Raw genomic sequence first — 24,312 nt, 5'->3', positions numbered from 1 at the left:
CAGTTCTCTTCTTGTGAGAAGGTTTCTCTCAGTGGGGCTCCCCGGGGGGGATTTCCAGAGACGGCCATGCCGCCTGAACCCCTCAAGCAGCCAAGGGAAACCACAGCAGGAGACTGCACAGTCATAAAAACCACAGAGATCCCCCAAATTTGCAATGACTGCAATCCATGCCAGTCTCTGGCTTTCAAATGTTTCAGAGTTGCGTATCTCCCCATTAATGGACATGATAATAAGAGAACAGAAATAAGCAAATGTAACTGACAAAAAGCAGCCAATGATGCACTAGAAAAACTCATCAGTAGGTCCTGAATACCAACCCCCGCCTTCTTCCCCCCACTTTTATCTACTGTATGTTCATCCTGTACTTTGGCCAAACAGAAAGAGGATTTTACTGATTCAATTCTTAAGAGCCATTTTAAATCTGAATCATTACAATATGATGCGTTCTAGGTGTTTCTCTTTTCATTTCCAAGACTTTGGCTTACTGATGGTCAAGACAGGTCTGAATTTCAGAGATGCTTCTACCTACTCCTGAATCCTGCTACCATGAAAATAAGGGTGGCCCTTGAAAACATGCCAAACTAAGATGTCGCCACATGAAGTTTGTGGAAATTTAAAATAAAGGAAGGTGGCTTGATTTACCTCTGGCTGACATTGTGTCAGGACATAGTCACTGCCATGATTTTGCCCTCCCAAGAATGAAGTATTTCCTGCCAACAAGCTCATTTATGGATATGTCAAACTCAAGAGGCTTCATGTCTATTGAAACATTCCATCATTCCATCAAGAAAGTAGAGAGGGGAAAGCAAAATTGCTAAAGACTCTGGCAGAATGTATTTATGCTTGGCTGGAACAGGGCATGTCCCTAAATTAGTGGCCTTAGCCTGCGATACCAGAAATTTGGTAACCTAGATGTAACTTTTACAACATGAAACTTGCAGATAATTTACATTTCTACTAGTTAGCATAGTGGTCATGGAAAGGAAAAGCGATTTCTGCGGAAAGCCCTTAAGATGGGTTTTAATGCTGAACACTGCTATGGGAAACCCTGAGTCCTACTAGAACAAATATGTTATAAAACAATAAATGAAGTGGTTCCTGCCTTGAATTTCTGCTGATGGGCACTACCAATGACAACTCGGGGAGCTTCACAACAGACTGCTGGATTCCAGATTTACGAGAAAATCAACATCTGCAGAGAGAAGATAGGCTACCTCTGTGGATGAGACTGTTCTGCTGCAAAGCCATTTGCAGACTCTGAACAAATAAATGCTTCCAAACCACACCAAAATCCAAACCGTAACTACATCCTGCTGTTTTATTTGGGTTTCACTCTATTTCAATTAACTGAGAAGAACCTGACAGTTTTGCAGCAACAGAAGGACAGAATGGGAAAGCAGCAGAGGGGGGAGCTGCCAGGGCTTTTGTCTCTGTGAAGACAGGATGGGGAGGGGGCAGCAAGCAGGGCTGCTGATTGATATCACATTCTCTGACAAACAGAAAGACTCAAAAGCAAATGGATTTTTTTTTTTTTCACTAATTGCAACCAGCACTGAAATACTCCTGAACATGGGCATTTAAATATTGCCTCTAGACCACAGATTCAGTGTGCAATATTCACTTGTTTCATATCTCCCTCCTGCCCCTCAGCAAACACAGCTACTGGGCAAAATATATTTTATTTTGAATTCTGGTCCTACTTCTTTGGTGGGTGAGGAGGGTGCTAGGGAGAGCCACCAGGATCTCTCCGGGTTCACACATACTGCCAGCACTTGTTTTCCCATACAAGAGGGAAGAGCATTGAGGGATTGGCACATGCTAAGTGCAAACAGTTAAATCCACTTTGTCCCTAAAGATATCACAGTCACTTCAGACCATTCTGCATTGTTGTAGCACTTGCAGACAGGAAAATGCACTTTGGTTATTTTTAAAACTCTTTTGTGGATCCATGATGGTATAAATTCCATTGTGTTATCTGAGGCTCCGTTTATCCAGGACAGCAGTTACCAACTGCTGGTATTTTTTAGCATAGCTGTGGCTAAACAGGTTGCAGTAAGCTTTCTCCATGTGCTAGACAGACCTTCTACCAACTTTCAGAGAGAAGACTTCAGGACAAGGAGACTAAGCATTCAGCCTGATTTGGCTGGCACACTGATTAGGGAGAAAAATACCCTGTCCACACAGCTCGCGGGAACTGTGCTTGAGCCCTAGTGGCAGTAGCAATCACATTTAGTACAGTCGTATTTCCATTACACAGAGAGTCTTCACTCCAAAATTTATTTACAGTTTAATCCAATTATTTTTCTTCCCCATTTCTGCCTGACAAACTGTACTTGCTAGGCCCCTGGCTGGAAATCCATGCTAATCAACTTAAGGACTAGCAGCTAAAGCAAAGTTTTTTTCTCTGTGTTGTCAGCAAACCGCATTTCATGACTATACTCAAACCTCCGCTAACTAAGGTCACTGGCATCTTCTGGAAATCCAGGAGCAAGTAACAAGAACAGGAAAAAGCTGCAGCTTGAGTGAAGACAGAAAATGCCAGTGGAGCTGCTCACACCGGGACTGGAGTGGGGGGGATATGGGGGAAGCCAATGTCTCTACGCAATGTTTATGCAAACGACTTTGTTGATGGGTTTTATCCACCCACACACAAGTGACAGTTCTGATTATTTTAACCACAGAATTTTGTTTCCTGCATCACACAAACTAAATACTCAGCAACTGCCAGACTATTAAGCAAACGGTATGAGATGTATTGATTCTGCAGTGGTAACGATCTTACATTTTTACATAATGCCTTTCAGGCTTAAGTGTCCCTAGGCACACGACAAGTTGCACCTATGAAAAAAGCACTTCAGGAATGAAACACCATAGCTGCCTGAGAGGACATTCCACTGTTAAAAAGGGTGCAAACACCAGAAAAGCGAAATAGACTCTTCCCAGCCAAAATTCTTAGTAGCATTTTGGACAGGTTCTAAATACAATGACCAGATTAGATATTAGATCTAATATCTAAGCCATGTCTTAGAAAAGGTGGAACAAATACTGAAACAACGATTGAAACAGTGAATATCTTTGGCATGAAGTTTACCACATTGCTGGTCCAGCGAAAACTGCTGCACAAACAAATATCTAGTTAATGTATAACCATACTGAAAGTTTTGGCTTAAAACCTGGCTGTTGATAAAAGCAGTTTGTCAAGACATCAATTTTCTCTCTCGTTCGAAAGCTAATGCTTCACACAACAGTGTAATTCGTAATTGAACTGTGGTCTGCTTACATACTTGGGAGGCAAATGCAGCATCTGAGTCATCAAAATCACTGCCAGTCCCGCTCCTGTAACTCCTACCCAAGTTCTAATCTGCGACCAACCTTCTTAACCAAAGATCACACTTCAAATCCTGTCTTCACTACAGGTTTTCTGCATGCCTTCAAGCAAGTCATGTCACTGTTTTGTGTCTCATATTCTTGCCTGAATATGGACATTCGTGACATTTTGAGGGCTTCTTAGGGATACAGTTAATCTGAATTTTAGAGAACCTCAAGGAGAATGGAGCTGAGCACCATGTGAGGACTTCCATCGCTGAAGAACAACAGCAAAAGAGAGGGGAAGGTTAGAAGAACTTCAATCCTGTTCCTTCTCGCAGGAAAAAATCTGTGATCACTCTTAAAATCGCTTGAGGGTAAGAGTGAAAGCTTAGAACTAAACCTCGCCCTGGACCTACAGAACAAGTCGTATCTCTGGTGAATGAAGCTGCTTACCGCCTGAGTGCGTTTGTCAGTTCAGCAGTCAGTTCGCTCTCGTTGTACGGTCTCAGCTCAGCTAGTGTTAACGGTGTTGCGGTGCCATCACTGCATTCCTGAGAAATGAGGAAAGGCCATCTAATTTGAAGTTACTTACCATCTCAATGGGAAAACTCTGAAAACCTCTTTGTTCGCAGCTACTTTTAAAATGGAGGTGAAATAAACATCACAATGTCACAACATGGCAGTGTATCAACATACCAAAAAATGGACTAACCGATTAACACTTCACAAATCCTTCTAGATGTTTCCTAAACCACCACACAGCTCACGGATTTGCAGAATTCTGCTATAATGTGCATAACTGCTGGTGCCTTATATTACTTTTGACACCACACTTGAAACAAAGCAGCACTGGATCAGATGATGCTTTGCCAGAAACAAACAAGAAAGACAGTTATATACTAGCTCTGGATTCTGCTTTTAAACATATTACTGCGGTTTTCTGGGGACACAACACTAAAATAACAGAATTAAAGTTTTTCTAGGTATCACTATTTCTTCATGCAAATTATTAATGTAAATGCAGAAATCTGTGTATTTTGCATTATACTAAGGGAGGAAAAGTCTTCATTCTCAAATCATTACAAACTGACTTGGAAAAAAAGACTGTCATTACAATGCTCTAACTGCTTCATAGAAATGAGCTTTATTATCTCATATTTTGTGTTTGGAGTAGGCGGAGGATGGTGTTTTGCTTAGACTCTCTTCCACTGTTTCCAGTGAGTGGCAATAGGCAAGACACAACATGTTCAACCACAGTAGCTTGTATGTTTGGCAAGAATGGCTTTGTTGTACTCCTCCCCAAAATGACCTTATTTTAGCCCAGGCTTAACAGTAATTCTGCAAAGTCCTCATAAGTCTCAGCATGGAAAGAACCACCTAACAACTGGAGAAGAGAGAAAAGACGTACATATAGATAAAAGAGGAGAATGTTTAACATGCTAAAGACTGCTATAGGGAGGGGAGGGGTACAATAAATTGTGTTTATGCCAATTTTGGAAACTTGTTTGACTCCTGACCTTGCCCAATTTGTCTTTGCTTCCACTGCTGGTTGAGCTGAGAGACCTCATTCTCTGCTCTTTTTGCTCTTCCACTTCAGACTTCAAGTGCTCAATATGGACGAGGTAGGCCTGCTCCTGGGCCTCTCGAGTGCTCAGTTTCAATTCCAATGCCTTCTTCTCCTTCTCTAGCAGGTAAAGCTGTGCCTTGAGCTCTGCCATCTCCTCCTGTTGAAGAAACATTATCAGCATGCTGCTTCATGGGACTACATACCTAAAGGAAGACGAGGTTAAACAAGGTTTTTACCCACTCCTATTACTTGAGTGTTCCTTCCATGGAGAACACTATCAGCATCCAGAAGGCTTTTCATAATCACATAGTATATTTGTCAAAAGACCAGAGTATCTTGAGACTAAGTGAGTACAATGAGCTGTGCCACCCCTTAATCAGCCTCAAAAATAAACTGAGAGGCAACAGAGCAGCTAACGTGGTGCCCAAAGTAGAGTATCAGGGATCTGAGAAGGTTGCCACAGCTGCTGACATTTCTTTGCTTCTATCTTGCCCTTCAGAGACCATTGCCCTAAAAACAGGAGTGTCTGACTTTCTCGTCAAACAGCTCCCTAAATGCCAGATTCCAGTTTCTTACTGATATGTAAAAGTTAGAGTTGGTTTATCTCATTACAGTGGAATAGGTTTGAGGGACTAGGACAGCAAACACAGATCACATATTCCTGCCTCATAATACCAGCCTCTGTGGTAGATTAAGTTAGTCAAAAAGGGCAACTGGGTATGGCACCGTCTGATATCAATTTTTAATTTCCCTCCTCTAGATGGCCAGAATCCCAACTATACACAACTGGAGGTTGACAAAATTGCACTCGCTTATATTCTTCCATAAATATGATTCACAGAGGACGGACACTGGTACTTCATAGAAAGAAGCTCAATTCTGAGAGCTAGTTCTTGTGTGTAATTCTTCTGCCACTCTGATATTTATAACAGAGCTGTCAACTATTGTAGCACAGCTACTGCTATTTGGGGACAGGCCTCTGCTTTAACATCTGCTCTGACAGTGGCTGGGCAGAAGTGCCAGAACAAGGCATGAGTGCAGTGACCCTTCATTCAGCACTTGCTTCCAGCCTCCCATGAAAAGCAGCTGACAGGTATCCTGAACCAGAAGGCTCTTTGTGTTTAACAACACTTCAGAAAAGTTCCTTCCACAAAATGTCTAGTTATTTTCCGAACCCAGGAAAACCCGGCATCCACAAAACATTTACAGAGATAGTCCTAAATCATAATTTACATCATGTGTTAAAGAAACACCATCAAACAAAAAAAAGACCGCCAAAACAAAAAAACCCAACCCAGAATCATGTTCTCACTGTTGAGCTTGCCGTGCCCTAGGTCACCTCATGGGTGAATACTGAGTTCATGCAGCCATTTTCTGTATTACTGTTCAGTTCTAGACTTGTTCACTGTGCAAACATCTCTGAAAGACAGAAGTTTCTTGTTGTGTGGCCAGCCTAGGAACAAATCACTATTTTTTAAATTATTATTTTTAAACAAAAAACCATATTCTAGTCACAAAAATATCAGAGGCTTCTTACCTTATCCTTCAAAAATAATGCTCTTCGTATTATATCCATTATTAACAAAGATTATACAAACACAAATCTTGGCACATATTTAGACTAACTTTTTCTGTAGAAGAGAATCTACGTTCCTACCAAAAATTTGCTGTCTGGATTAAGTATAAGCAGTGCACACAGGTGTAGCACAGTTACAACCAGCATATAGTAATCACAGGTAATCACTGGCTTATTCAGAATCACCAACCATGCAAAAATAAAATCCATACCCTAAAAACCCTCAGGCTTGGAAAGGTTTGTATGAGCTTTAAAATCATTAATTTATTCATCTACTTGTTTGTGAACTGAAGGTTGGAAGCACAATCAGTTTCATTCAATGCGGTTTACAGAAATTTAGTTGTTAGGCAAACTTACCATTAATTTCCTTTGTCAACAGTAAAAATGTAAATGATACTGATAAATAATGATGGGGAAATTTAGTTATAGGAGTTGAACTGGATTGTCTGGTATACTTAAGTGTATGCATTTAGCCTCTTAAGCCTCTACTTCTAAAGCCATTAATCGACTTAGCCTGCTTAGTGAAGTCTGAGAAGTAATTTGAGCAGAGTATTTTGGCACTTATGTGAGTAGAAGATACTCTTGACAGAGGGCTCTATCTATGTGGGAGGGTCATGACAAGACTTTTCCAGGCTGGAAGTTGAAGCTAGGCAAATTCAGCCTAGAAATAAGGAACGTTTATTTTTTAAAAGAAAAAGGTGAATTTAACCTCTGCAACAATGAATCTGTGGAACTGATTTTTCCCATCACTTAAAAGTTTTAGCTTAAAGACCAGATGTTTGTTTGTACTACATATCCTAGCTCAAAATAAATTTGAGGATCAATGATTAACTCCTTTGTTGATGACCTAAGCTTACTGTCTTCATCATATATGAATTCACAAGTTTGCATCCTGTCCCAGAAGGCATATCATGGACTCCAAAAGCACACCCCATACTTTAGTTTTCTCATGTCAAGACAATGTGACTTTGAAGTAGAGAAGCAAAGACAAAGCAGGGGAAAAGTGGAAGAACTGTCAGCCAGTGTCTTACAGAGGCTTCCAGGGAAGGAACAGGGAGGAATAGAAAGGTTGAAGTTAAAAATTAAAACCACAGTTGAGGATTCTGGCATGGACACATACAATCTGTGAGGCAGGGTGGCAACAGTAACATTTCACGCAGGAAAATTCACGTAGCTCAGGTTTACTTAGAGAGTTACTTAGTCTTTATATATGCAGTAATTTTTTTTCCATGAAAATATGTTTTCTAAAGATAGTGTCTAAATTTCATTTCAATGACAACATCACCTTTGTGTATTTACTATCCTCTTTTTTTCTAATTACAGGATGCTGGTGAAACATTTTGCAGTTTAATCTATCTGCTTCTTCAGAGTGTGAGCCTAAAGCACAAGTGGCATTTACAAAATGAAACCCTGAAGGAGGAGTTAGCAAGTGGTCACTCTTCCAGTTGATTGCAGAAGACTTACACAACCCATGCAAATTCACAAGCTTCAAGCACCAAATCTAGCAGTCATTTCAGGACTAATTAATTGAATATTGAGGAATATTTTGTACCTGCAGTTGTATTGTAATTCTGAATTTGGGTGAAAACTTGAATGAAAATCAAACACTCCTGACACAATATAATCAGAAACACTACAGCATCCTCAAAATCAGAATTTGCGTTGGATGTAGTCACATCAGCAGAATAAAACAGCAAGGACTCTTATGTGGCAAAAAGTTCTAAAAGTCATGAAAAGGGACTCCAGGAGGATCACAGTACACGAGGTGGAATATATCAGCCTTCAGAAGTAAAATAAATATCAGAGCAGATAAATGCCATGCTCTAGTTAACTGTATTTTACTGTATACATCTATAAGAGCATGAAATGCTGTAACAAAGGTGGACAACAGGATTCTTAACATTTTCCACAAGAGACTGTAGTCTCAAAGCACATTATGAACATTATCATTACCACCTGTACACAAAAGAGGAAAAATTATCAGTGTAGAAAGCTGAGACTTCTTATCTAGATTAAGTCCTTTGAAATGCAGAAAGGCTGTAAACCAAGAATTATTTACACCCATCAGAAGTAATCTCCTTGCTAACTGGGGCATGACAACTGACCTCAAAGCAAGACCGCTGAATGATGACAAACCGCAGATGAGAATATATTTCAAAACATGGTTAATTATTGCCTGAAACAAAGAATTGGATTTTATGGAAGAACTAGCAGACCACTACATCTTACACTCTGGATCAGTAAAAAAAATGAACGGGGCAACAGAGAAACCATCCCCAAACCATCTTTTTATAGATCATTTTCATCAAGAATGAACTAATGGTGTAAAGGCATTTTCAGAACATTATCAGCGTAACACAAAGATGCAAGAAGCAGTATGACTGATACGGTGATCAGTTTTTACTGGGATTCATAAATGAAAGGTGCCAAAAGCTGCAGCAGAGACTCCAACACAGATACAAGTTTCGGGAAGACAGCAGCTGTTAGTAAGACCCAGCAATGCAGGAAATCCTTGAGTAGCTCCATCAAGCTGTATCATCCTTGCTAAGAATGTGGAAGGGAGGGAACAAATTAAGAGCTGCCACATGATGAAGTCCTCTGCAGCACAGATGAGTTCCATCTGCTTCAAGTTAAATAAAATACCATAAGGAAATTTAAATTCTCCAGTTGTCTCAGAAGAAGGCAAATGCATATGCTATTCTGTATGAGGTACATGTTCCAAATAATAGATACAAAAAATATACTCAGAAAGCCAAGACATCCATGAGTCCTGCCCTTAGGTTCAGCTATGTCATAGCTTGCTGAACATATGAGCAAGGTGTAATGCAGACCTGAGCAACAACCATGGATGCTAATATGGTAGCACATTCTCTTGGGACCAAAGCACGCAGAGTGTAGCTATGCCTTTTGTAATGCTTTATGCATAGAAGAAAGGCAGGAATTTTCAGTTTCTGTCACAGGAGAGCACTTACCAACAAATCCATTCCAAGCTTTGACAAACTTGATTTTCACCATATCCCTTTCAGAAACCTAGGGATTTCCTGCAGTTGTAAATTCTGGCAAAGTACAACAAATTATAATGAACAACAGTACTGTCAGTTTCTCTGTACCAGAAAGGACTGAAGGTGACTTCAGCCACCTATGTAAAATGTGTGTCTATTCCAGTATGCACTGCACACAAACCAACCAAGAAGAAAGATTTCTTCTTCTTCTTGTTCTTCTACTTCTAGAGACAATTCCTGCAGTGAAAACCCAATGTGCTAGGTCCAGCCAAAAGTTATGAGTGGACACCATATGTCAAAAACAAGTTAGATGATTGTTTAGTGAACAAAAGGATTACCAGCACTCGAAACTGTGCCAGAAATTATGATATGCAACTGTTGGTGTTCCTGCCAGGTCAGGGAATGCAAGGGCACTAATCACAAGGGGTAGCTCTGCAGTTTGCCTTTACCAATCAACTTAAAGATAGAGGTAAAAATGGTGTAAAAGAAATTTCAGGGAAGATCTGGATGCAAAAGAGGAGAAAGAAGTGCGATATCTGAAATATATATCTGATTATCCACAAATGTCTTCCAGTACATCTTGCATGCTTTTATTACGAGGAATCCATTGCTGTTGACCACAGTATATTCAAACAACTAACATAGCTTTAAATCTTCTGATTGGTATCAGGCAATCTTTTTTCCTGAACTGCAAATATTGAATGCGTTACTGCAAAACTGTATTTGTCATCATGGAAAGGCAGCACCACTAAGAACATAATTATCATTACTAAGCTACCAGTTAGCCAGCACTAGTACACCTGAACAACAATCTGTAGCTTTAGCAGCTTACGAAACTATTAGGATTTGCTGTCCCACCTGATACCATCATCTGACGTATCTCCCATTAGTTGACTAAAATAGGACTTGCTAACATGCAGAAAGTAAACTTATTTAAACTGAAGCAAAACCAGACAATTTCTAAATGCAGACACGCACTTGTATTGCCTTTAATACGTCCACCTCTCTCAAAGTCAATACAGAAGCCAGATTTAAAATGATATAAGCTCTATACCTGGTCAATAAAGGTCAGTTTTTCTAGATCACATCTTTAGAACTGAACTTATAAACCAGTCCCGAGGGACCAGAGTTTTCTCCGAAAACCTCTGTTACTGCAAGTCATTACACACTGTGCTCTTTGCTCGGGCTCTGAACTGAGCTACAGATTGCAACACAGTGCCTAGAACAGCTCTGGACTTGTGACTGACCACTGGAGAGCATTAGGGATGATAGCTTCTGACAGACCATTCCTCCTCCCACGGCAATATTAAAAGGAGGTAAATTTGTTCTGCTTCACAGTCCACAAATATTCAAGATGCAAATTTGCAAGCTTGTAAGTAAAGTAACGAACTGACTCTTGGGAAGTGCTGTATCATGCTTTTGGTCACCCTCAAGCAACTCAGCTGCCATCTCTCTTAGAGAGACCATCTGGTTTGTAAAGGAGAGCATTCCAAGTGTAGAGCCACGGATGAAGTCCTCGCCTAATTCAAAACACACATAGCTCGTCACTGTTAATGCACCACCTTCTGTCACTTTCTGACTACTGGATTTTCAGCCCTGATTATTTGTTTCAACAAAGTTACCCTTTGTTACCCAGTGATCACTATCAAAGCCTCCCATGTGTGTGACTGAGCATGTTTTGTAGCACAGGGACATTGTCGGCAGTGCAGATAGCCTGTTGGATATAAATAAAATACCTTCATTGCCATAAGTTCCTGCATCAAGACCGCATTTTCCAGATCTAGCCTCTGGCTGTCTCCACGAGGTTTAACGTCATAACTAAGGGGATCAATGTGGATGCTTTCCAGCTCCAGCATTGTCAGTTTCACTGCTGCCCTGTCATTTTTCAACTGCTGGATGTAATCCTTCAGCCGCTGCTCATCCTCCTTTGTAAATTCCGTATCACAACTGCTTGCAGTTGAGCTGGTAGTACTGGAAAGAGAAAGAACAGTATTAAAAAAACATGTGGAACAAAATCTACATTTTTACATCAAACACTCTCCCAATATTTCATCAACACATCTGAGTCTTACTTAAAAGTTCATAGAAAGGACACACGTAGCGTGGACTGGACGTTGCAATGTTCATAAGATGCAGAGGGGTGTGACAAATTCAGAAAAGAAATTAATTCTCTAAGCTGCATGAGAAAATTGAATCATGTGACAACTCCTCTGCAAAGCCAGACATTTAGTGACATTAACTGAATTACTTTTTCTGGAATGGTGTCTTATGAAACAAGTCTTTTTTCATTTAAAAAAAAAAAAAAAGCTACTTAAGATTTCTTAGCAATACTCTAGCAGGGCAAGCTTCTCTCTGCTGCTCAGCCACTGAGTCTTCATCTTCTTTGGGAAGAAGCATCTGCTAAGAAAAAAGAATCAGCCCAGACCTCACTTATCTCTGCTTATGGCAATACCAGTTATCATCTCAGATATTTTTAATGGTTACTTGTAGGAATCAACCTGAGCAAAATTCCACTGGCAGATGCCAGGATGTAGCATCTTTCAATCCATGTTAAGGTGTATTCCTCAGTACACTGACATTCCTCCAGGGCTGGAGGGGTTTAAAACCAACCCATAAGTTAGCAGGATTTTTAATAAGAAATCATCATCAGACTTGATGGAACTTCTATCTACAGGTGTCAAACAAATGACTGCCCCTTAGTCTGCCCCACAAATGTTTACCCAGAGATCGCAGAAAGGGAGAACTAATGCCTTAGAGCAAGGGTGGCTCCATGCTGCCTACCCACCTACATGCATGCCAGTGCTGCAGGGGGCCGAGACCGATACAGCCATAGCATTCCAGGGCTGAATATAGTTGCAATAACACTAAAAGGAAAACAAAATGCCGTGTTGTTTCTATAACCTCACTCAAAGCTGCCTGCTGTCTCCTGAGGTCCTGTAATCAGCTGCCGGGTGAGGGATAAGTCATCCATTAACTGTGCTTGTCTGGAATGCTAGATGATCTCAGTTATCAGCAGGGGAATAAATCACTTTCTGTATCAAATTGCACTGCTGCTCAACATTTTTGTAGGAAGAAAAAAAGCCCCACCCGCTACATGCTGTGAGAGTCAGGATGATGTCCTAATATGAAAAAGGGGAAGCCTGTCAAGATAGTCTTGATCTTTCTCGTTTCTTTTGGTTCTACTTCAGCTAAAGCTACATTGATTTTTAAGTGCCTCAAATAATTGCCAATCTTCCCACAAATTCCAAGCACAGCCTTGGAGGAGATGGAGAATTGGCAGGTCTACAAAGATTTCTTAAAATCCTTCCCTCTCATGAAATACTGCATTACAGTTCTTTACTATAGTTCTCTGTCAATTTCCCATTATTCCTCCCTTTTCTTAGTGATAATAGGTGTCATATTTACCACAAGTGTAAACTGGTCTTTGCTTTTGTTTTCATTCATTTCCATCTGCAGCAAAGCTAAAAACACCCCGTACCTACACTACATAGAAACCCTCTCAGGCTGAAACAAATTTTTGTTCATACTTAGTTCTTCATTACAGAACCTCAAAACACTTAATAAATCTTGCTTTACTGAGTCTAAAGATACCTCTCTGAAGTAGATACTGATACAAAAATCATGGGGATAGACAATGTGAGAAATACTTAATTCTGTACTGAAGTCATGTTGCAAGTTTTCCTCAACACCCAAAGACAGCAAATGCACAGCTTTTCTGGATTAAATGTAAAACAGCTGTTGTTGGAGGAAGGACAGCTTTTAAAGCCTACACAGGCTTCAAATCTTGGGACACAAAGAGCTCATCTCAGTTTTCGCTTGCAAAGGAAAGAAAACTTAGCTCTCCTGCTGGGAATGAAACCTGAGCAAAAATGCTTAAAGTCTATTGTTATGTTGTGTTGGACCTTGTATCCACTGGATGTCCACAGATTTTGGCCCTTAAAGATCCATGGCTATGCACGTATATTTTAGGGGAGAGCAGTCCAAACCGAGGAGGACAGTCTGGGTTGTTGCCAGTGATACTCAGGCTGCTTTTACTTCAGTCCTGGCTGCCTGCCTGCCTGTCTGTCTGCAGCTGAGTTGGCTCCTCTGGTGAATTGCTAGCAAGCTGCTCTTCTTCTTGGTTTCCACCCCCACCCCCCTTTTTTTTTTTTAAGAAGGTGAGGGGAGCTTAGCGAGGAAGCTGTCTCAGCCAGCACACAAAGGGACAAGAACCTTCCCTCTCCCGCCCATTTAGCAGCAAGCCCCCACTCAGAAGACTGGAAGCAGTATGGGCTGCAGAAAGCCAGGGTACAAAGACCACTTTGGACTGTTGCAAAAATGAGGCTGCATTATGAGGGACAGAAACAACACTGCAGTGTTTCTGAATTCCCACAGCACAGCTCTGCCAGGGTGTGTTCCCCCAAAAGCCCCACCATACAGCTCTCTGCAGTCATAATGCTAGTCCATTGCTGCTCTATTTAAAGGCCTACAGCTGGTGAGCATATGATCCTGAATTTCAGATATTGCTCTCCCTTCTAACAGCAATCAGGACAAAGGAAAACAGACCGACAGAACGCATATGTAGTATAATGCATCCATCCAAAAAACACACAAAACTGTTGCAAAAGACGTGCAGTTTCTCATTTCTCAAGCATGTAGGTAAAGATAGAGAAAGGATCACAATTTCATCACACCTGGAGGGAATACAGCATCAATCTGCTCATTATAATTGCTGTTGTATTCAGAACAAGCAAAGAGAAGTGTTCTTCCCACTCGCTTCATCCCTCAAGTCTTTTACAATGATGTCATGCCTGGACAATGTCAAATTAATTTTCATATACAGCCTGTGGAAAATACACAGGTTGGTATAGTATAACGTGCAGTTTTACTTGCTGGCATGCATGTGTGTGTTCGCATGCACATGTGTGTGTGTCAAATGCAGTGGAAGGATATAAATGAGGCTTCCAACAGTGCCTCTGTGTGAGTAACTTCTGTACACTACAAAATTTTGTCCATGAAACCCTGTATAAGCTTCAGTTCATGTGTTAAAAATCAGGTCAATAAATAAATCTGCAATTCAGCAGCGGTGCGGATAATACAAAAGTTTATAGAACTAAAATAATGCTGTCAGAACTGAATCCACAAAATTTGCTTCAATGTCTGCATGCAACCTTACACTTTAAAGCATGCATTTGATACACAGTATACACGGGCCAACCATCTTCTAGGTGAACGTTGTGGCTTGAGATCTGAAACAGCACAATGCCAAAAGATAGTAACGTCCTGAGAAACTGAAAAACACTCCAACCAGCCAAAAGACAAACATTGGCTAAAATCAGAACCTTTGGTGTAACTACCCTGCTTCCTTCTGAGACTAGTTCAGTCCAGCAATGAAGTGTTATATAAATAACATTAAGATATCTGTTGGGATATTTCTGAATAACTTATTTGCACACTTCAGCCTAGATAATCATGTCTGTCAGCTACTTATCTGAAATCTGAGGTGATTCTGATGAGAAATATAGTCCTACAGTTGGCTGAGTTCAGATATTTTGTGACACTGCATAATACTGCAAGTAATTCCCTTTGCATATAAGAGACCAGATCTTTCCCCCATGAATTCAGGTGTAAGGTTGGGCTTACTAGCACTGCAGGGAATAAAATCCACCGTTTTCTGTCAGTGTTACAAATGGAGTCCTTCTCTTTTGTTTCCTTCTTTTTAAGGTGCAATCAGTCAAACCTTGTTGGCAATATATGTTCTATAGTTAGCTTCTGTCCATTAAAATAATTATGACTTCCAACTACACTGCAGACATTTCTATTTTAAAAAAATGAATTGGCAACATTATTGTGCTGCTGTCAGCCAAATGAGTTGAGATGCTTGCTATTATTTTTATTCACTTCACCAGTAACAACCTCTGTGATGCTCCTTCATCGCATTTCATTTCTTTTCATTTCAGTTGCTCCCTCTTACAGTCTTTAACCACTTGTCACTAGTGGCTCACCAAGCATTTATTCTCAGTAATATGGTCAGCGATTTGACATTCAGAATCTCATTTGAAATGCCAAAGCTAAAGATGGGTCAACAATTCCATTATAAGTCCCTATTCAACAGGATTTCGAACAACAGGGAGAACTACTCATTTGTCACAAGTCTCAGCAAAGGAGAGTTTTCATCATCCCACTACCTCTTTACTCAGTTGGTTTCAAAGGGAAAAGGTAGCAATACATATCTGCAACTAAAAGCCTGCAACACTAAAACAGCTATGGCAAAAGTCTTGCAGATTCGGAGTATGTTTGAACCACGTAATGTAAAAATGTTTTCATTTCAGTGCAGTGGTCCCCAAATGGTGATTCACACAGCACTCACTAGTGATGTGGGCTTGTTCTACTCCCCAGTTTTACAGACTGCCAAGTTCTTTAAGACAAATCAAAAACATTAAGCCTGCAGGAACAGCTAGAAATCTGCAGTCTGCTTTCCTATCTCTGCTTGGATTGCTATTGTAATGGAAGAGGAAAGGAAATGGAAACCATGAACATCAAAGAATCATAGAGGGCTGGAGGTCTGCGGCAATGGGACTTCTGTCTAGAGCAGCAGGAAGCCAAGTGACAAGGGAGCATGCATGAATGGGTTGAGAGAGCTGGCAATATAGGCAGGATATTCCTCATTTCAAAAATGAGGAATAGGGTCCCTGGAGAGAAACAAAAAGGATCCAGAATGATAGGGAGAGGAAAAGTTAAAGACAAGATCTTCAATTTTTTAAACCTGAGATGGAACATCTACTGATATAAATATAGAAAAATGTGTGCCTTTTGAACCAATACAGATTTTCCATCTACAGGCTGACACAGCGTCATGTGTCTGTAAGCTGAAGGGGGGATGCCTCTATTTTGAGACAGGGTCCACAGGAAGGAGAAATCTGAAAACACCTCTACCACATATCACTTGAACACAACAGAAGGAAAGAAGAGAAGATTTGTATTTCATGGAGAAGTTAAAGTTTTAGAAATATTTTCACTGATACGTATGTTTAACACAAAGACAAATTACATTGGGCATGGGGGGGGAGAGAGGGACGACAATGTATAAGTGATGATCAGATCAGGATGTCCATATGACAAGTTCCTGACTTGCCGTGTGCCTTTTGGGTGAGCGAGAGAAGCCTTTCTCTCTCATGTTCTACATATATCAAAGCAGGTAATAATGGTTACCTTATTCAGTACAATATCTTGCTCCACACCAGAAAAAATTATCCTACAATGATAACGACTCAAGCTAAAACATCTCTCTTGCACACAGAAGCATTTACATTTGTACTTTTACATTTCATGACACAGTTTATACTGATGAAATTTGAAATCCTATGCCATTTTAACCATACTCCGCTGAAACTTTATCTACTCAGTCAACATGTTATGTGCAGACATACACACATTGCCAGCTGACCACCAAAAGTTCATGGTAAACAATGAGCATGAGAGATTATTTTCCTCCCCAAACACACATACCTCCCTCCCTTATCCTCCCCCTCAAAAAAGCAAAAATGATGTTCAAAGCAGCAAGGACTGTAGCGACTATATTTCTACCAAACACTATCAGTGAAAGGCTAGGAGAACAAACACTAAACCAGGAACACCTCCCACCCCCCCGCCAATTTCCCCCCCCATCAATACTTGAAAATATCTAAGTTGTTTTCAAGAAAAAAAAATTACGCCTTGACTACATACCAGGTATCTCACAAGGAAGAAAAACACTGAGGTAGTTAGAAACAACTGAAAAAGACCCTTTCAAATAATAGGATGGAAAACAAGCTCAGCCTAGGTAGAGGTGTTGCTATGTGTGGCCACTTACAACGTGCTCACAGGCAGGTGTAGATTTGGCATAAGCGCATGCAGACTGAGGCAAGTCAAGTATTTGAAACAGCTTTGTATAACTTCTTTCCAAGGCCAGTAAATACTTTTGGTACAATGAGTGATCAATGTGTTACTAGCGCAGATGCTGCCACATTAATTTCTGAATAAAGATACAGCTTTCTTGGACCGAAAGTGCAACATAAAAATTCTTTGAACAAAACGTTAAAATTTACCTCACATTTGGACCCTGTTCCCTCAGGTTACCTTTTTGCTCACTTTTTAGCTATTCCATGCTAGTCACATGGCAGGAAATAAGATCCTTTGAAGGACGCATCAGCAAGAAGAGGGAGTGATATAGTACTAAAATAAACTTCTAAAAGTGTCAAAAAATGACAGCATTTGAATAAAGAACTGGCTCAAAAACTGAATTAAAATGAAGTTTTAGAGTGAATCTGAGAAACCAAAATAACTTTTAAAAAGAAAAATATTCATCTATATTTATCCAGCGTGCTTGCCAAATTCGTATCCATACACAAGCACACATATTCACTGCACAGAGTACAATTACACTGCAAGCAGGCAATGACTCAAAATGAAGTTGCTAGCAGATGTATTTGAATTGGAACACTTCTGCAATAATAGCTCATTTAAGTTTCATTATTTTATAGGTCTTCAGAAAAACTGCAATATCCAGCCTTTCCTGGAAGAATCCACTCTGTCTGTCATCATGTTCATTTGCCACTCCACACGCGAAAGAATAGCACGGGAAAGAAGAATTTGGAGGGGGGCAAAGGAGAATGAGAACGGAGAGGAAATGGTTTAAAACAAAATGGCTGGATTTGCAACATTTAGAAAACAATTCTTGAGCACTCCAAAACACTGATGGAAGCATACTTCTGATCTCAGGTTCTCCATACGTCTGTGCTGTCTGCATACAATAGATATGAATAAGAGGTACGTGATTTGAGTTCTAGTAAAACAGCAAGAAAGTCACTGATGTAAAACAAACATAATGGTTTTGCCCTTTATGAGGAAGATCAAAGTTCAGAGTCACCCATTTGCAACAAATTTATACAAAACCCTTCTTGGCTGGTGTTGCTCAAAGTCTAAAGACAATTAGACCACTGAGGCATGGTGACTTATAAATCAAAGTAAAGAAGCCAGTGGACTGAGGTGAGGGAGGTAGTTCATAGAATTATAGAATGGTTTCGGTTGGAAGGGACCTCAAAGATCATGCAGTTCCAACCCCCCTGCCATGGGCAGGGACACCTTTCACTAGGTCAGGTTGCTGAAAGCCCCATCCAACCTGGCCTTGAACACGTCCAGGGATGGGGCATCCACAGCTTCTCTGGGCAACCTGTTCCAGCGCCTCACCACCCTCATCGTAAAAAAAGTCTTCCTTATGTCCAATCTAAACTTACCCTCTTTCAATTTAAAACCGTTGCCCCCCTGTCCTATCACTACAGGCCCTGGTAAAATGTCTCTCTCCATCTTTCTTATAAGCCCTTATAAGTATTGAAAGGGAGGTGTTCCAGCCCTCTGATCATCTTCATCGCCCTCCACTGGACTCTCTCCAACAGGTCCATGTCCTTCTTATGTTGGGGGCCCCAGAGCTGGACGCAGTACTTGAGGTGGGGTCTCACAAGAGCAGAGCACAGGTGGAGAATCACCTCCCTCGACCTGCTGGCCACGCTTCTTTTGATGCAGCCCAGGGTATGGTTGGCTTTCTGGGCTGCAAGTGCACATTGCCGGGTCATGTTGAGTCTCCCCATCAACTAACACCCCCAGGCCAGGTCCTTCTCCTCAGGGCTGCTCTCAATCCATTCTCCGCCCAGCCTGTATTTGTGCTTGGGATTGCCCTGACCCATGTACAGGACCTTTGCACTTAGTTCAGTAAATACAGTACAACATAACTTTTGGTCTGAAATCAAACACTTGGGCATTAGAGGAGCAGACGAGTTGCAGTTACCTTGTGTGACTGTTGGATGACAGGCTTTCCCAGGGTTGCACGCTACAGCCAGTGATTGCATAGGCTCCCCCGCAGCTCCCATCTAGTTTCATCAGCAAGGCTTTTGCTGCGTTCTCAGCTGTCTTCCTGCAGTCATGAGCTCTCTTAAGCATCTGGGTGATGTTTTCATCACCTGTCTGGTCCCCTAGTTTTCAAGCAAACAATCTGTTTCAGAGCTTTGAGGAGGTGATAGAAATTAAGGCAAGAGTAGAGATGCTTCTACACACTCTCAGTTTATACCAAGACGATGACAATAAATTACCAATCTGTGGTGTAAAAGCAACTTCGCTTCTGTGTGAGCATCAGTGGTAACTGGGCTACTGGCCTGAATGCACCTCCCTGCCAGCCACAAGCTCTAGGTACTTGTTGCTCTGGGTACATGTCTTAAGTGATGTTTTATCTTAGCTAGCTTGTCTGTTTGTAAGGGCATCCTAAGTGCATTAAGGTTAGGTTAGGATGCTCAAATTAATAATACACTGCAAAAGCCTCAGCCTAAATTACAACTCTTACCCCAATCAGTCCAGTACTGTTTCACAGTGCGGTCATTTCCAGTGCTGCTTCTCACAAGCATCTTTATCTCAAGCCTAATGGTTTGCCAGAAACACCTTCTTACAGGTTACCTTTCCAGCTGCAAGAATTGCCTTACTGCTTAGAAGCAGCCTTTCAGAGTTTACAGTCATGCATACTAAACCAAAAGAAAACTAGCACTGGTGTTTATTCATTTGCTGTAATTTCTAGTGGTTATGCAGCATCTATGCAGCTGGTAAGCCATCCCTTCAGCAGAGGCAGGACAGAAACCACCACTGTTGCGATTCTTATAGTCCTCTAACTCCAGTTGGAGTAAAGTCATTAAAGTGAGACACATTAGCGGCTACACTGAAAGTCTGAACAAAGCTACAATATATTCATACTTTACCAAATACAATGCAAAGATGTCAGAGAGCATTAAAAAAACCCCAGTTTGCTCTATGTCAGATTTTCATTTCACCCTTATTCGAGTCAAAGGCCAATTACCCATACCTCACACTTGCTAAGTGTAGTGCATGCACTAGAAATAACATTAATGTGGAAGAAAGGAAGGGAGAATGTTCTGTTAAGAGCAGCTGGATATGCTCAGCTCTAAGTGATGCAGAAGCAACTCCCATGAATTTTCCACTCACAGATGTTGATATAAAACTTGACTTATCTTCAAACCAAAAATCTGCTATTTTATCTAGGTGTTTTAATCAAATTTCACGGTGAAGTAAAGGCACATAAACCAAACACAACTTCCTCCAAGCTGTGTTATGTAATGGTAAATTGGCACTATTTCTATCACAGGGCTGTAACTGATAATACCATAATTAAGAGCTGTAGACAGACACCTATATAAGAACTAAACCACACTCTCTTTCATAAAATGCATGTGAGATGAAACCCTACTCAAACACAAAGTATTTCTCCCTTCTAAGATTTCTTTCTGCCACCTACGTGAATAGAAAGTCCAAGACTAAATTCACTTTTGCTGGCCACTGATCTCTGCCAGCAGGGAAAGCTCCCTAGCACACCGCAGAAAGGAATGACCAGAGTCTGGAAGAAAGGTGGATGAAAATCTCAGACATCCACTCTAATGTTTAGTGTATGGCACACCCTGTACAGGCCAAGACAGGTACACAAGGGCCTGCTTCTAGCACTGGAAAAGATACAAAATAAGGGGCATGGTTAGCAGCACAGTGACTGTGGGCTGAGTGCATCTAGTCATCTGAAATAAGAAGCTGACCATGCCAGTCCTGTGGCTCTAAAGCCAGATGGTCACTCTGTCTCTAAAAGCCTTCCGTTTACATTTCAGTGATTCCTGAGAAGCTAGCGCTGTAATACTATCTCAACCAGGCAGTTACCGCGCCTCAGCACAGCACGAAGAGCTATTCTTTTCTCTCTGAAGGTTTTCCTTCTTTCTACTGGAAGACTACTACAGCTACCTTCTCCTATCAGTAAAAGGAACTGGGCTATAAAACCCAGATTAACGTTCATTGTGTAAACACCCCTTTCTATCAGCAAAGTGGAGCCAGCAGCAACATCAAGCTCCAAAAACTTCTGAACTGTGCCTATGATAGTATCTCATTCCACTACTTAGCGAGCAGCATTTTAAAAAACACCACCTAACCACAAGATTAACTATCCACAAAACAAGAAAACCCCAGAACATATAGGCTAATATCCCCAACAACACAGTAAAAATGTAAGATAGAATGTTTTAAAATTTCAGAGCAAAGGTAAAATGTGGGGTGAGAAACTAGAGCCATTTTTGGGGGGTTTTTTGGTAACTACTCAATGCTACCTTTGTATTGTCTTAATCCCAGTTTTTCATAGACAATACTCAACTTCTATGGGGATCAATGTTGCTGGTTCAAATGAAATCTCTACTTGCAATTACCACAGCTGTATGGCCCTAAGCCACATACGCTCATGAGTATTGTTTAACAATTCCACTCCGTACAGTTGCATGCCTGTAGCAGCCTCACCACTGCCAGAATAGGCATCCCCTTGTGATAGTAATACACAGGTTAATTTAAATTGCTGGTGAATTTTATGATTTAATTCCAGTCTCTCTTTTTCTTTTCCCCTATTTTTTGGGTGTGTAAAATGATTTCATTAGTTAAAAACAAGAAAAGACTGGAGAGCATTCTTAAGTGATGGGTCATGAGATGATTCACCATTACCACTAACTCTAATGTTAACTGACATGCAAAAAAAAAATTTAAATAAAGTGATTCATTGACATCTTACCAACAGAACCAACACCTGCAGCTCTGAACTGCCCAAGAATGAGACTCTGCTCACTTTCTGCCAATGCCAACAGCAGCTCATATGCTTCTATGCACTGTTCACTGAAAGAGAAAACAAACCACAGAAAACAAAAATCACACAAAATATATCTGCAATTTAGAGGGTAAGAATACCTGCAACAGCAACAAAAAAAAAAAGACATAGCTGATGAACTGCATGATTCCCTACTCCTTGTCTAGCAGCAGGGATATTAAATGACATAACACACAGCTTCTATCACAAGCATTCAACAGTCTCCCCTTCCTTATGATGGTCCCAGGTTGGCCTCAAGTTAAAACAGAAGAGAATGACCTGACGTGAAGTGAGCTCCAGAAGCATGTTTGAAACAGTCAACAATAGGAATGGTGGTTGACATGATCCCTTTGAGAACTTTTTTCACGCCTTCTTATTATACAAAATACAGTATTCTATACTCCGCTATATAACTATACTATACAAAGTAGAGTAAGAAGAAAAGAAAAATACTTGTTGGTCTGTCCTGGCTAAGATTTTCCTCCTTACAACCCAACAGCTTCTAAATACAGTTGTGAGTCACTCATTCCTGTTGCACTCTAATGTTTTTGAAAATATACACATTAATATACCTATTTGCAATTCACATTCCCTTGTAATTTGCTCAAGGCTGATAGTAACAGAATACATTCTTCAAAAGGCACACAATTTGTCTGAAGACCAGAACTGCCTGCTCCAAATTAGTTGCAGTTGAAGTTAAACGACACCATCTTTTTACATACAGTTTCAAGCAAATTTAGATACTTGTAACCAAATACCAAGCAATTAATCCACAATTCCAACTGATGTAATATAAAGACACTCTGAATTATGTGAAGTACACTACTACTCTTTGGTCCACTGGTCTTGTGGAACGTGCCAGCCTAATACAGAGAATCTGTATCTTAAGACTGGATACAGCAGAGGCAGTTCGAGCCTACACACAACCCCTAATTCAAATGTTAATTCAGTATTTAAAAATTAAAAGATAGATCTGTATATTTCTATTAGATCAAGTTCACTACTGCTGGTGAACTAGAGTTGAAATACACTTGTATCAATAACTTCAGTTCTGTAGTTTAAGAGTTTTAAGTTTAAGTCGTTCAACCAAAGGGGCATTTTTTCAGGGAGGAAACAAAAAGAAACAGTACTACTATGGCACACCAACAATTTCACGCTCAAGTCTCCCCCACTTCCCCTTTTTCTGGCTGAGACACCCTCTGCATAGGTACATACCTGTACTGCAATGCAAGCCTGAGGGCTGTGGCATTGGACTCGTACTTCCCAACAAGCATGCTCATCCTCTCGGCATTGCTTTTGCACTCTTCCAGTGTTATTGTCAGCAAGTCATTCTGGGATTTCAAGTGCTCAATACGGCTGTAGGAAAGGAAGTAATTTGCAACCTTCAAGCTTAGCTTGCAGACACTGCCCTGAAAACTCTGGAACAATCATAATTTAGAACAACAAATACCATTTGGTCTACACAAGGTTTTTAATGAAGATGGCAAAATCTATCAGTTCTGTGTCCCATATCAAGAGTCAATACGGCTGTAGGAAAGGAAGTAATTTGCAACCTTCAAGCTTAGCTTGCAGACACTGAACTGAAAACTCTGGAACAATCATAATTTAGAACAACAAATACCATTTGGTCTACACAAGGTTTTTAATGAAGATGGCAAAATCTATCAGTTCTGTGTCCCATATCAAGAGTCAAGAGGATAGTAATTTCTCGGGGAGCTTTTGCTGGGACTAAAAAAGGAGAGGAGCGTTTACCGCTTGTGGAAGAAGGGGCAGGCGACTCAAGAAGAGTACAGGGATCTCGTTAGGTCGTGCAGAGAGGAAATGAGAAAGGCAAAAGCCCAGCTAGAACGCAATCTGGCGTTAAAGACAACAAAAAATGTTTTTACAAATATATTAATGACAAGAAGAGAGCCAAGGAGAATCTCCATCCTTTATTGAATGTGGGGGGGAACATTGCCACTGAGGATGAGGAAAAGGCTGAGGTACTCAATGCCTTCTTTGCCTCAGTCTTTAACAGGCAGACCAGTTATCCTCAGGGTACTCAGCCCCCTGAGCTGGAATACGGGGACGGCGAGGAGGATGTACCCCCCGTAATCCAAGAGGAAGCAGTGCTGCTACGACCTGCTACGCCAGCTGGACACTCACAAGTCTATGGGGCCGGATGGGATCCACCCGAGAG

At 40.8% G+C, this 24,312-nt stretch overlaps 1 protein-coding gene across 1 annotated transcript in view; it reads right to left on the bottom strand.

The window, feature by feature from the left end:
* LOC103903045 (colorectal mutant cancer protein) overlaps positions 1–24,312 on the bottom strand; it is a 159,957-nt gene that overhangs the window by 10,897 nt on the left and 124,748 nt on the right. Inside the window, exons 10-15 of the mRNA XM_009284174.2 lie at positions 23,349–23,489; positions 22,062–22,162; positions 19,257–19,440; positions 11,191–11,425; positions 4,827–5,033; positions 3,763–3,860 (exon numbers count right to left, since the gene is read on the bottom strand). Of these exons, the coding sequence (XP_009282449.1) occupies positions 3,763–3,860; positions 4,827–5,033; positions 11,191–11,425; positions 19,257–19,440; positions 22,062–22,162; positions 23,349–23,489 (966 nt within the window). The remainder of the gene's footprint in view (positions 1–3,762; positions 3,861–4,826; positions 5,034–11,190; positions 11,426–19,256; positions 19,441–22,061; positions 22,163–23,348; positions 23,490–24,312) is intronic.

The sequence above is a fragment of the Aptenodytes forsteri genome, unplaced genomic scaffold (genome assembly GCF_000699145.1).
Source record: "Aptenodytes forsteri isolate BGI_AS27 unplaced genomic scaffold, ASM69914v1 Scaffold69, whole genome shotgun sequence".
Classification (NCBI taxonomy): Eukaryota; Metazoa; Chordata; class Aves; order Sphenisciformes; family Spheniscidae; genus Aptenodytes; species Aptenodytes forsteri.
Note: the sequence above shows the minus strand (reverse complement) of the source record. Positions and strands in the feature narration are given on the sequence as shown.